This window comes from Pneumocystis murina (assembly GCF_000349005.2).
Source record: "Pneumocystis murina B123 chromosome Unknown supercont1.2, whole genome shotgun sequence".
NCBI lineage: Eukaryota > Fungi > Ascomycota > Pneumocystomycetes > Pneumocystales > Pneumocystaceae > Pneumocystis > Pneumocystis murina.
The window spans coordinates 261,914-274,278 of record NW_017802360.1 but is presented as its reverse complement, the minus strand read 5'-3'; the positions used below and the strand labels follow the sequence as shown (position 1 = coordinate 274,278).

General features: G+C 26.1%; 6 protein-coding genes across 6 annotated transcripts; 2 read left to right on the top strand and 4 right to left on the bottom strand.

Moving 5' to 3' along the window:
* Positions 1 to 61: 61 nt before the first annotated feature.
* On the bottom strand, positions 62 to 1,561 carry PNEG_00690 (hypothetical protein). The gene is made up of 6 exons (XM_007874397.1): positions 1,517 to 1,561; positions 1,254 to 1,463; positions 1,110 to 1,208; positions 1,035 to 1,066; positions 418 to 990; positions 62 to 370 (listed from the first exon to the last, which is right to left on the bottom strand). The coding sequence occupies exons 2-6, from the start codon at positions 1,259 to 1,261 to the stop codon at positions 252 to 254; spliced, it is 831 nt and encodes a 276-aa protein (XP_007872588.1). The 5' UTR covers positions 1,262 to 1,463; positions 1,517 to 1,561; the 3' UTR covers positions 62 to 251.
* A 672-nt stretch (positions 1,562 to 2,233) lies between these two features.
* On the bottom strand, positions 2,234 to 5,434 carry PNEG_00689 (hypothetical protein; the record flags this gene model as incomplete). Its single annotated transcript, XM_007874396.1, has 5 exons — positions 2,234 to 3,060; positions 3,106 to 3,322; positions 3,369 to 3,962; positions 4,006 to 4,095; positions 4,139 to 5,434. 5 exons carry the CDS (start codon positions 5,432 to 5,434, stop codon positions 2,234 to 2,236), a joined length of 3,024 nt encoding a protein of 1,007 aa, XP_007872587.1.
* Positions 5,435 to 5,932: 498 nt separating this feature from the next.
* On the top strand, positions 5,933 to 7,538 carry PNEG_00688 (hypothetical protein; the record flags this gene model as incomplete). The annotated part of the gene is made up of 6 exons (XM_007874395.1): positions 5,933 to 6,151; positions 6,201 to 6,314; positions 6,356 to 6,634; positions 6,681 to 7,053; positions 7,098 to 7,318; positions 7,363 to 7,538. The coding sequence occupies 6 exons, from the start codon at positions 5,933 to 5,935 to the stop codon at positions 7,516 to 7,518; spliced, it is 1,362 nt and encodes a 453-aa protein (XP_007872586.1). The 3' UTR covers positions 7,519 to 7,538.
* Positions 7,539 to 8,501: 963 nt separating this feature from the next.
* PNEG_04259 (hypothetical protein) lies at positions 8,502 to 8,961 on the top strand (the record flags this gene model as incomplete). The annotated part of the gene is made up of 4 exons (XM_019757782.1): positions 8,502 to 8,515; positions 8,601 to 8,661; positions 8,684 to 8,745; positions 8,823 to 8,961. 4 exons carry the CDS (start codon positions 8,502 to 8,504, stop codon positions 8,959 to 8,961), a joined length of 276 nt encoding a protein of 91 aa, XP_019613405.1.
* A 298-nt stretch (positions 8,962 to 9,259) lies between these two features.
* PNEG_00687 (hypothetical protein) lies at positions 9,260 to 10,375 on the bottom strand (the record flags this gene model as incomplete). The annotated part of the gene is made up of 6 exons (XM_007874394.1): positions 9,260 to 9,624; positions 9,669 to 9,757; positions 9,810 to 9,930; positions 9,978 to 10,164; positions 10,209 to 10,270; positions 10,324 to 10,375. 6 exons carry the CDS (start codon positions 10,373 to 10,375, stop codon positions 9,260 to 9,262), a joined length of 876 nt encoding a protein of 291 aa, XP_007872585.1.
* Positions 10,376 to 10,711: 336 nt separating this feature from the next.
* PNEG_00686 (hypothetical protein) lies at positions 10,712 to 12,282 on the bottom strand (the record flags this gene model as incomplete). The annotated part of the gene is made up of 8 exons (XM_007874393.1): positions 10,712 to 10,945; positions 10,994 to 11,128; positions 11,177 to 11,312; positions 11,358 to 11,448; positions 11,496 to 11,652; positions 11,696 to 12,024; positions 12,067 to 12,205; positions 12,259 to 12,282. 8 exons carry the CDS (start codon positions 12,280 to 12,282, stop codon positions 10,712 to 10,714), a joined length of 1,245 nt encoding a protein of 414 aa, XP_007872584.1.
* Between the last annotated feature and the right edge of the window lie 83 nt (positions 12,283 to 12,365).

Below are 12,365 nucleotides of genomic sequence, written 5' to 3'. Positions count from 1 at the left end.
AATTTAATAAAAACAAATGAATTATATTATACTTTTAGGTAATATATTTCTTTAACGTATTCGTCATTTTGATACAGTATTATGTTCGTCTTTATTTTAAAATAAATTTACTGTATTCAGAAGCTATTTGTAGAATTTTATATAATGATATATATAGTTCTATACTTTGTTATTGTAATATAATAGACTCTTACGAGTCTAATAAAAATCTGAAAAATGCATATTTAAAATTATCCAATAATTTTTATAATTTAAAACAATGTATTAGAATCCTTTAAAGTGTCGGGTATATCTATCTCATCTGTATCAATAAAGCCTTGTGCATTATCGTCTGATTCATCTTCAATATCTGATAGTGTTTGTATTTGAACTAACAGAAATAAATATATATAGATAAATATAAAGTAGATAAAATACCACCAGTACGAACCTCTTCGCCATTAATATCAATATTATTTATAAGTTGTTCTAAATTATTCATTTTTTCTTTTTTCTTTCTATCTTTATTCTCCTTAATAAGTCGTTCAAGCTCAGGACGATAATTAGATTCATATTCTTCCACTTTATGTTCAATAGCTGCCAAAAAATCATCCATTCCTAATCCTGTTGCAGCAGAAACTGCAACAACGTCTAGATGACGATAAAATTCTTCAAGCATAAGACTCATACTATTTATTAAACTAGACATATAACCAGACCCCCCTACTCCTTCTGTATTCCCTTCATTTTTAGAAAGAGCTGCCTGAAAAGCCTCAAAATCAGTCATCCATTCTTTTGCAAATGTTGCGTCTTGTACATCTGTCTTGTTGAATACAATAATAATTGGCAATTTTGTTTTATAAAGAATTGAACATGCATACAACATTGAACTCATAAATGTCGTACAGGATCTAGAACGCACTGTATCAACAATATAGGCAATACAAGTAGGAAAAGATGAAGCTAAAGCGTCTGTTATAATAGAACCAGAAGCAGACCATGTAAATATCTCTAATAAAATATAAATAAAAACTAAAAAAAAAACACTAGACTACCAATTTGACCTGGTGTATCAAAAAGAACATATCTTCTGGATTAAACTTTATCTTTCATTAATAAGTTTCACTTACGATGGTGTTCGTTTATTAAGAATTGCAAGTACTTGATCAAATTTTGTAGCAAAAAGATTTAATGATGTAAGAATAGCACCATTTGGCCCAAGATTATATCTAAATAACATAAAATTCCTAATAAAATATACATAAAATCCCTACTGTTTCATGACTTCTTTATAATTAATTGTATCACAAATATCAATATTCAGATTGTATGGAACCGATAAAACTGCCGGATCTAATTTTATAGGAAAAAAACTAAATATTTAAAACAAAAAATGCTGTACAATTTACCAAGATTAATAATATATGGAATTTTTTCTTGACTACGTAAATGAGCATTTAATCTTTGTAAAAAAGTCGTTTTTCCTGCAGGTTTTTTAGAAGATACTTATTAATAGATATTAATCTTATTATAATACCTGATCCTGCCATTCCTACAACAAGGATACAACATGTTTTCCCTTCTAACCCCATCTCTAATATGTTATAAGATAAAAAACTGACGACGAGTCACGTGATTTTGATAAAATGTCCATCTCTCTAGGTTTATAGGGTTATATACATGACATAAGACTAAAAGGAATCCTTAATCTCTTTATATATTTTTGTTTTTTTTAGAAAAAATATTTTTATATTTATTTTTTATGTTTGTCATGAATTGAAATAAATATTTTTGCTTAATGTTTCTATCAAATCTTTAGTATTTATAATGTTTTTCTTAAATATTGTATAATTTTTTAAAAAATTTATCTAATATATATAATATAAATACAAGAATTTATATCAATTCGTATAGTTGAATAAAAAATGCAGCAATTTAAAAAACGTAATATAAAGAGAGTTTAATTGATTTTATATAAATGCATATTTGTTGATTGCCTTAGTAGTAAAAACTACAAAGACACTATATAGAAATATTTAAGAAATTTATAGAAAATAAATGAACAGGAATCATTCCATATGTTTTCTATAATTTTTCTTTTAATATATCTTTTAATTCATTGATTTAATTTTGGATAACTAATCATCAAGTTCAGTTTATAGACATTTTATCGAAAATATTAATACATATACATCTTACAATATTAAAAGGCTATTTTATATCGGAAAATAATATAATATCACCAGTTAAATCATTAAATAGTATTCGTCGATCTTTTTATACTCTTCGAATTAATAATATCTTCCAATTCAACCATATCTTCTAATTCCATACTATTTTCTGATTCGGCAATACCATCTAGTTTACTGGTATCAGCCAGTTGAGTTGTATCTTCAGGTTCAGTGATATTATCTAACTCAATAGTATTTTCTAATTCAATAATATTATCCAACTCAAAAGAACTTTTTTGCTCAATACTGTTTTCTAATTCATTATTATTTTTGGATTCATCATTTTTTTCAGAAGAATCTTGAAATAAATTTTCTGCTATAATATCATGATCCACATTCTTATCATCGCAATCTACAACCCTATCATCACTATCTACATTCGTTTTATGACTATTTGCATTGTCAAGAGTTTTAGAAGGCTCTGGAATAATAATTTGTTTAACCACATTTCGTCTTGCAGGAAGCGCAGGCGGTGAGGGTAAATCCCGTCTCATAGGAAGTATGGGAGGTATTGGCCTTTGCTTAGGTAACAATGTATCATAATCCAAATCCGTTCTTTGGCTAAATGGCTTACTAATAGTATATGATTGTTCCGTCATAGATTCAAGAGGCTCTGGAATCGAAATATGTTTATTTGAAAATGCATGAACAGTATCTGTTGTAGTAGCACATGATGGTTCGCTTAATTGTAATGAATCATATACAATAGAATCTGTAGAGATTTCTGAATAATCTGGAGGATTTTCGTTCAAATTACTTGACGATGTCTTTTTCTTATTAACTTGGAAGCTTAAAGGAGATGTATGTGAAGACGTATAATTTAACGATTCCGAATCAATAGATGTATTCCCTGTTTTATTATTAGAAATAAAAATATAATCTCTATTGCGATTACCATGTCTTTTTGCAATATAATTTGCGCCCCATCGACGTACAGTATTTGTAGCAGAACTAACGCTTGATGATAGTGAACTTTTTTCACCAGATTCAGACTTTCGTTTATTGTCAAATATAGTATTTTCCCGCATTGTAGCAAAAGCTGCACTAAGACGTTCTTTTTTAGTTGTAAACGAGGATTTAAATGAATTTGTAGAAGTACTAGATGTAATACTCTAAATAATTATTAATATAAAAACTAATCAAAGATAAAATTTTCACCTCATTCTCAACATCAATAGCCTTTTTATCCAACTCTATATCCAATTTACTTATATCTTCTGATTTAGGAGTTTTAAAATGAGATATCTTATTAAATGTTTTCGGTAAAACAGTAGATTTTCCAAAGGCACTTATTGCAGCTGCAGTAACAAATGATTTACCGCATAAATCCTTGAAAGATTTATCTCCCGAGGGAATTTCCGTACTTGATCGGTTCTCTAGGTCAACTAGTGAACTATTATCAGAAATCGTATTGTATGATGATGATCTTTTCAAAGGATTCTTTTTTACTTCCGAACCAGAAGATCTCAATGTAGTGAGCAAAATGGAATGCTTTGATTTATTGGGCGCTTCGTTTTCAGAATTTGTTGAAACCATTTTTGATAAGTTTGATTTCTCTTTGATATCATCTAATACATCTAATAATGTTTCTTCATTGCTTTCTTGTTTTTCTATCACTGAAATTTCTTTTTCTGACTCCGACTCTTTTTCTTGCATTTTTGAATGATCCCAAATTCCTCCTCTAAAAAATTGATCTGTTGTGTCATAAAATTCAAAATCTTCCATATAAGGAAAAACAAGTGTATTATGAATCTAAAGGGTAATTAAAAAAGTGAAAAAATATATAAGCCCATACAGTTTCACGTATTCTATTCTCGATAACTTTTAATATCATGGAGTATGTAATTTGTTTCGAAAACACGATAGGTTCAATAGTCATATCTATCTATATATTTGTTAAATACACATACTAAGAATATTCATTTAACCTTTGGCATTTCATAAAATCCATACCAAAGTCGATTACTTGGAGGGGGTTTAATAATTAATGCTAAAGTCCCTTCGAATTTTTTTAATATTACTGCTAACATCAGTTCAACTTGCCGAGCTTTAAATCGACTCCCTAAATTTAATGTCGCAGTAGTCGCAATTTCTATTCTAAAATTCCCATTATATGTAATCATTGCGTCAATATTTAATTGTCCATCCGAAGAAAGATCTCTAAGCCTAGGACATGTAATATATGGAATACTGTCCCCAATATCCACCCCTTTAACTACAATATCTGACAAAAATCCAGGTTTTTTAATTCGAGATACTTTCTTTCTTATTTTTTCAATTATATATTCCTGTGAAAAACGTGTACGATATAATCCTAGAAACAAACGACCTAATAACGCATTTAACCATCTCGTTTCAAGCTGCGCATCAGTCGAATGAATTGCATGAATCAACTTTGACATATGTTTCGAATGAAATATTAATGGTACTGCTGATACACACGGATTTTCTTTCCATTCACATTTCTTATCTAAAGTCTTACTTGCCTGGATCAATAAAAAATACCAGTCCTCCTGATCCGACGGATTTGAATTATATATCAAAAATTTATTTCTTGGTCTTGTTTCATCTAAAATACTTTCAGTATCTTTTTTCAATTTTTTTTGTTCATTTTTTTCCCGAGATAAACAAATTGCGTGGGTCCTTGTAAAAAGCTCTCCATCCTTAGATCCTTTAGGGTATATACTAACATGATATTGCGCTAACACAATCACATATTTTACATCTGATCGATTTTCTTTATCATATAAAAAAAGATTTCCATGTTTTAACACTGCAAAAAAAAGTGCCGGTCCCTTTCTTTGTTTTTTTACATTTGTTGTATTAAGGATCCCCCCACTCATGTTATTTCCCGGTGTTTGTCCCGCTATATTATTTCCCGTTCCTCCTTCAGTCCCAGACATTTTATTTTCAATATTTTCAATATCCATCTCATCCACCTCACGAGTCACTCGAATCCATCCCGTTTTATAAACACCTGTCGCTTCATCCAGTGAATCTAGTGTTTTCAATCTATTTTTTTTATTCAAGAAAGAATATTTTTTAAAAGATTTAAAAACTGTCTGATCTACATCTGGCAAAACAATCCAGCTGTAAACGAAAAATATAACAAAAACAAGAGGTATAAAAGTAATTCCTCCAAAAATATAGACAAAGGTATAAGTTTTAAGGGTCATAATGGAAAAATCCATCTTATGTAGTTGGTGTTCGTGCAAAGGACACATACGAAGATATAAAAAGTTTATAAACAAAAAAACTTAATATTATCAAATATACATAAACTCAATATATAATCCATAGATTTTTCATAAAATAAAACGAAGTATAATAAAGTTAAGTTTAAAATAAATTTATAATTAACTTTTTTTTAAAGAATTTATACTTTTATAATGAAATATTAAGAGTCTAATTCGCAACAAAAACATATATTTATGTTAAAATATAATAATATAATATTTTATTATCATATAAATATTTGGATTGATTTTTAATAGTTTTGATATCGACTTTTTTTTAGAAAAAAAGAAATATTTCTCGGAATTATTATTAATTTTTATTTAATGTTTTATTATTTAATCCGCTTAAATTAGTTTATCTTTTTAAGATCGTCTTATATCTTTGATTTTTTAGGGTTATAGTTTTAAGCAGGAAGTTATTTATTTGAAAAAAGATGATAAATTGAATTGAGTTGCTTATTATTATTATTTTAAGGAAAAAAATCTATGAATCAAGGGAATTTTCAAGAAATTATAGTTATCGGTTATAAAAATGAAAAATTGGTAGACGATACATATATATATGTCTATGATCTTTATACGGGATGTCAAATAATGAAATTTAAACAAAATGATTGTTGTTTAAAAGGAATATTTATTACGGAAAAGTATATTTTTTCTAGTCAAAGAGAAAAACCTATTCTTCATATATATTCATGGCAGAAGGTAGATATATAAATATTGAATAATTCAAGGAAATAATTGGTAAATAAAGGAAAGTATATTTCAAAAAATAATTCTTCCTGAAACATTAACGGCGTTTGCTGTTTCTCATGATGTTTATTGGGCAGTTGGAGGTACATTACAAGGAAAAATATATCTTTGGCAGGTTGGAAATATATTTTTTAGTATTAAATCTAAAAATAGAAGATATCATCTGGAAATTTGATGTTTGTTCATGACGCACATTATCAAAAGATAACAGCAATTACATTTGTGATGCATGATTCATTTTTTTTGACAGGATCTGAAGATAATCATTTATGTTTATGGAGATTGTTAGATATAGTTGATTTATATTCCAAAAAGGAGGGATGCCCTGTAAAAACATGGAATGATCATAGTTTAGCAATTACAGACATTGTTTGTGGGTTTGGGACAGCTAATTCTGCAAGAGTTTTTACATCTTCTTTGGATAGCACAGTAAATGTTGGTTTTATTTTTATTTGATTTTTAATAAAACTAAAATTTAAAGGTGTGGGATTTAAGTACTCAAAGTCTTCTTACGACGTTTGTTTTTCCTAAACCAGTAACTTGTCTTGCAATAGATCCAGCAGAAAGAGCGTTTTATGCGGGGAATGATCAAGGTGATGTTTATCTTGTTGATTTATATGGCTTTGCAGAAGAGAAATCTTTGGAATCTTTTTATGAAGCAATAGGGGGGTCAAAAAAAGTTATTCAAAGCGTTAACGATGAATCAACGATATTTAAAGGACATAAAAATGCTATCTCATGTTTGACATTATCTTTTGATGGATCTCTTTTAATATCAGGATCTCAAGATAAGGATGTATTTTTATGGGATATTGCTACTCGTCAAATAATTCATACATTTAGCAAGCAAGATGGTAAAATATATTATTTGTAATGTCAAATTATTTATCTATTTCAGGACCAATAACATCTATTTGTTGTAAAGTTATCTATCGGGGATTTTTTGAAAATAAAATATCTTTACAAAATATACCTACTTTTAAAAAGATCCAAAATTTTCAAGATATGAATGATTATTCCATTTTAAAGAACTTGCATGTTTTTAATGAATTAAAAAATAAAACAGCATGGTATGAAGATGATTTAACATTAATGAGAAAAGATTTAAGTGAATTTTCGGTAAATAATGTGATGATTATCGATTTATATTTAATAATATCAAGTCTATTGCATCTGAGTCGGTATTACAATTATATATTAAAAACTTGCAAAATGAGTTACAAACGTTATACGGATATTACTCTGATTTGAGAGAAGTTCATCAAGAATTATGGAAGGAGTATATGAAAAGTCAAATAGTGGATCATGATGAAAATTAATGTTTTTTATAAAAGTAATATACAGATGGAATATTTTCGTTAATACATATACATATTTATATTTTTAAAATATTCGGTATTTTAATGGGTTAGATATTGATATAAATTTATCATTATTATTAGATTTTTAGTTAAAATTTTTATATCCTTTAATTAGTTTTTGAAAAAACTAATAAAAAAAGCAAGGTTTTGTTCCTGTGATATTAAATGATTATTTACTAAGAGTTAATAGATAGTAATGTTCTGTACTCGAGTTTTTTAAATTATTTAATTAAGAATTTTTAACTCATCTAAATATAACTAGGGTATATTTATTAAATTAATCTAAAAAGACATTTTTTTAATAAAAATGTTAAGAATGAATCTATGTTTTGATTTAAAAAAATGATTTTTTTTTGAAAATTTAATGATTTATTAGATCAAAAATATCTTTAGGTAATAATTATAGAGAAATGCTTTATAATTTTTTAATCTCCAAAGTCTTATTTATCTTTCAAAAGAAAGGATTCTTTGGATTTTTAAATTTATATTAAATATATCAAATATTTTTTTGATAATTTTAAAAATATGATTAAACATTAAAGGTTAGTTTGTCACTTATTTTTTTTACAGATAAATCGGTACCTTTTACCGTAAATTATTTTAAGTCTATTGATTTAAATGATTATTAAAGCCTTACAGTCTTATGAGAGACATTAAATAGAAACAAATCAACAATATAAAATATGGCGATTATATAAAGTTTAATATTTTAGACAAATTATCTTATAAATATCTGGAACAAATTATAACCCTTACATTACATAATATACATAATGAAAAGTGGAATTTTTATTTGATCTATTATTTTTACAGAAAACTGTTATTAATAATGTCCTTTATATATTTCAGATAAACAAATCTGTTTCTAATATAAAAATATATATAAATATTTGAGGATATGAGCTTATTAAAGGATTTATTGAAGTCTCGTTTACAAAAAAATGTTTTTTTATCAGTTATTCTAGAGAAATTTCAATATTTCATTCCTTATTTTGAAATTAATTATATTAAAAAAGATATTTGACTAACTATTATTAAAGATTTATATCAGTGGAAATTTTAATAGAATTGTTTAAGCTATTGAATTTCTATAATATTAATGTTTTACATATTTCTAATTTAGCAGATATATCATTTAAATTTATGGAATATAAATCAGTCACTTAAACTATTAAAAAGTGAAAGGTTTAAAAGAAAGATATTTCTATTAAGTCGAAATATTTGCTAAATATTTTATTACAAAATAACATATATAAAAAAAGCATTGTTTTTGATATGGATTTTGCATTGATTGAACATGAAATTGAAGATGATTTATATTTAATTGAAAAACTTACTGAAATTGTAGATGGATATAAAGATGGAAATATTGAAATTGATAGCTTATATGGAAAATATTAATCTGGATTAAATATTTCATGTTATTTATTTTAAATGTTATTAAAAAAATATACTATACTGTTGGAGATGGATTTAACGACTTCTGAATACTTAATATAGTAAATTTAAAAATAGCACTCAATACAAAATCCAAAATACAAGTATATATATATGTCTAGTTTATATTTAATGGTATTGAGCGCTAGATATGCTTAATACAAAACCTTTAATTGATATACATATTTGGACATTTTCAACAAGAACACTTGAAATCATTGGATACATTAAATAAAAATGTTTGTTAATTATATATTAATTTTTAGTTATACGTGTTAGATGGTATTATATTTTTATCTATTCCTAGCTGTCTTAAAATTTTTAAAATTCCAGTATTTTTAACTAAGTTTAATTCTTCCTCAGATTTTACTAACAACATTCCAACCATACCGGTAGTATTAACACTTATATTGTTCCAGGATTCCATAATACGAGGTGCCATAAACATCCATTGTTTACTCATCGCAAAATTGTAGCTAATCTCACCCATTTTAAAAGCTTGAGAAGCTTTTGTTGTAAATGATAATAATTTAGAAAACATATCAATAAGATCCTTTGGAGAAGATGAAACAATGGGGAAAATATAATGAATGAAAGGAATTTTCGGATGAGACCATGGATTTTTTACTGTTGTCTATGTTATTAAATGAAAATCTTAAATGGTTCTATACTATCTGCAATATTTATAATTTCATCCGGATATAGTGTTGATACAATGTTATTCTCTAAAGATATAAATTGGATATGTTTATGAGGTTGACTAAAAAAGTATAAAATCATTGATAATTATATATTTATATATAAATAAGTACCTTGCACCAGATTGAGGCCCACAATTATAAAATGCCATATGTCTATCTTTCATAGAATCTAAACATTCCCAAATTACCGCAATGTCATCTATTAATAAATCTTCTGACTGTTTTTTAAATTCTATATTGAATCAAAGTTATATTTTTTTTTCTTTTTCTAGAAAGTACCTTTTGTTACAAGTAAAAAATGTCTTGGAATAATCGGAAATTTGTTTAAAACAATGAAATATTCGTCCCCAACATTTTGAATATAAAGTGATGGTTCTGGAGGATCAAAAGGATCAATAAATGTATGTTGATTAGATGTATTAAGATTTTCCTTTTTTTTAATACACGAAACACAAAAGAGTTGAAACTATCAGGATAAATAAGCATACACTTTAAATAATAAATATTCACATTAATCTCATCTTCTTGAATTTTTTCTTGAATTGATTCTGTAAATGTTAAAGTTCCAAGATCTAAAATTTTATTAATATATATGTATAAACCAAAAATGTCTTTAAAAACTTACTTTTTGCCTGAAGATATGTTTTTCTAATGTTTTTTTCCAAGTTTTGAATCATCTTTTTTTAAAAAATATAACCACTTAGATTTTAACAAGTATTAATGCCTAAATTCAATATATAGAATATTAATAATATAATTTGATATTATAATTGATCTGATGTTAATAAAAGTGGTATGTTGATTGGTAATGTTGCTATGATAATTATAAATGAAATTATTTTGAATAAAAATATTTTTAAAATATATTTTGTAATTCAATTATTATTTTAAAGATTTCGAAGGCTTTTCTGTTAAGTTATTTTTAGTATATTTTTTTCCTATAAAACCTCGACAATTTGCTGAAGCACAATAACAAATTTGTTGTTCTGCTCCTTCAAACCAACTATTAATAGTTAAATAATAATACAATGAGCTTTTGCTTTCCTAAAATTATAATCATATGTTATATCTTCTCCTGCAAACAATCCAGCTTCTCCGACAAAAACACCAATACGTGGAATACCCTTCACATACCATTTTTCAATTTTACAATTAGGCTTACAAGAATGGTTAATAAAGCGAGCTTCGTTTCCCTTTATTCCAGCGTCTAAGACGAGTCCTGACTCAAAATTTAAAAAATAATAATTCTACACGTATTTAAATATATATTTTATTCGAATTTAAGTAAATTTTACCCGAGCATCTTTGTAAATACTATTCATTCTACGAAACAATTCATTTTTCTCTATTACTTCTCCACAGTACTCAACTATAAGAGAGTTTGCTTCGAAATCACGAAGAGATCGAAGACCAAATCCACATTTTCCTGTCTATGCTATCGTTAATAATATTTTTTTGTTTTTAAACAAATCTTAAACCCAAATAATTTCCGTATTTAAGGAAGAAAGTCTTCCTTCCATTCTTTTTTTTGTATAATCTTGAAAAGCACGATTAGAACATTCTTGGGAATTATCAAGAGCACATGTAGCATCATCACATTCATAAAAAAGTTCTCTTTAAAATTCAATAAATTTCTTTTTTTTAAATATCTTTTTAAACCTATTTAAACAACCATCTCCACAGTCAGAACCTTGTTTGCAATTGCATTTAGGACGAAAAATCTTTTTAAACTTTTCTTTGCCATAAATATCTAGTATAAATTAAAATCGTTTAAAATTTTAGAAATATGATTTATGCTTTGTTTAATATATCTCCAACCTCCTGGTCTGTATGATTTCTTTGATGTAGCAAATAAATTCCATGGCAATTTAAAATCCCTTAAATGATCGATCAATGTAATCCCATAATGTATTGGCAGAGGAAATATTTCTTTTTTTTTCAAATTATTTGAATCCTAATATTCATTAATATACATAACTATATAATTAGACCTTAACAGATTCTCTGGTATAATTAAATGAAAATGCATAAAGTCCTTGAGTTAAATATGTTTTCCCTTTTCTTTCGAAACTCTTATTTCTATCTTTATCCCCAGAAGCTGCATTCTTATTTTTTTTTTCCATATCATCTCTATTCAAAGAACATCGTGCTGCTTCAACCGCTTCAAATAAAATCAAAGATCCTTTCTTCTCAGTTGGAATTTGAGATCTAGTGAAGAAATCCCTTAAAATATCCACGTATTTTACTCTTTCTCTATTATGACAATTCTTTTCTGAACAATATTTTTTTTTGCGTAAACCTCTTAACCGTTCTGATGATACAGAAACTGGTTTAATTAAACTATATCATTCCAATTGATATCAATTACAATTTTTATCACTCATATTCATTCTTGATTGTGTTATATATACTTTTTGTGCTGATTTATTCTCATTTTCTTGAGAATTCATATTTTTTGTTAATAAACTTTTATCTTCTTTTGAAACACAATCTGAACCTGAAAATACCTGATTTCTTGTTAGAAACATTTAATTCTTATTAAAAAATATCTATTTGGTACCTTTCTTTCCCTTAAATATCTCATTTTTTGTTAATAAATTATTAATTTTTTTAATCTTTAAAAAAATCGACTAACGTTGATAAAAACGAGATAAGATTAAAATATCC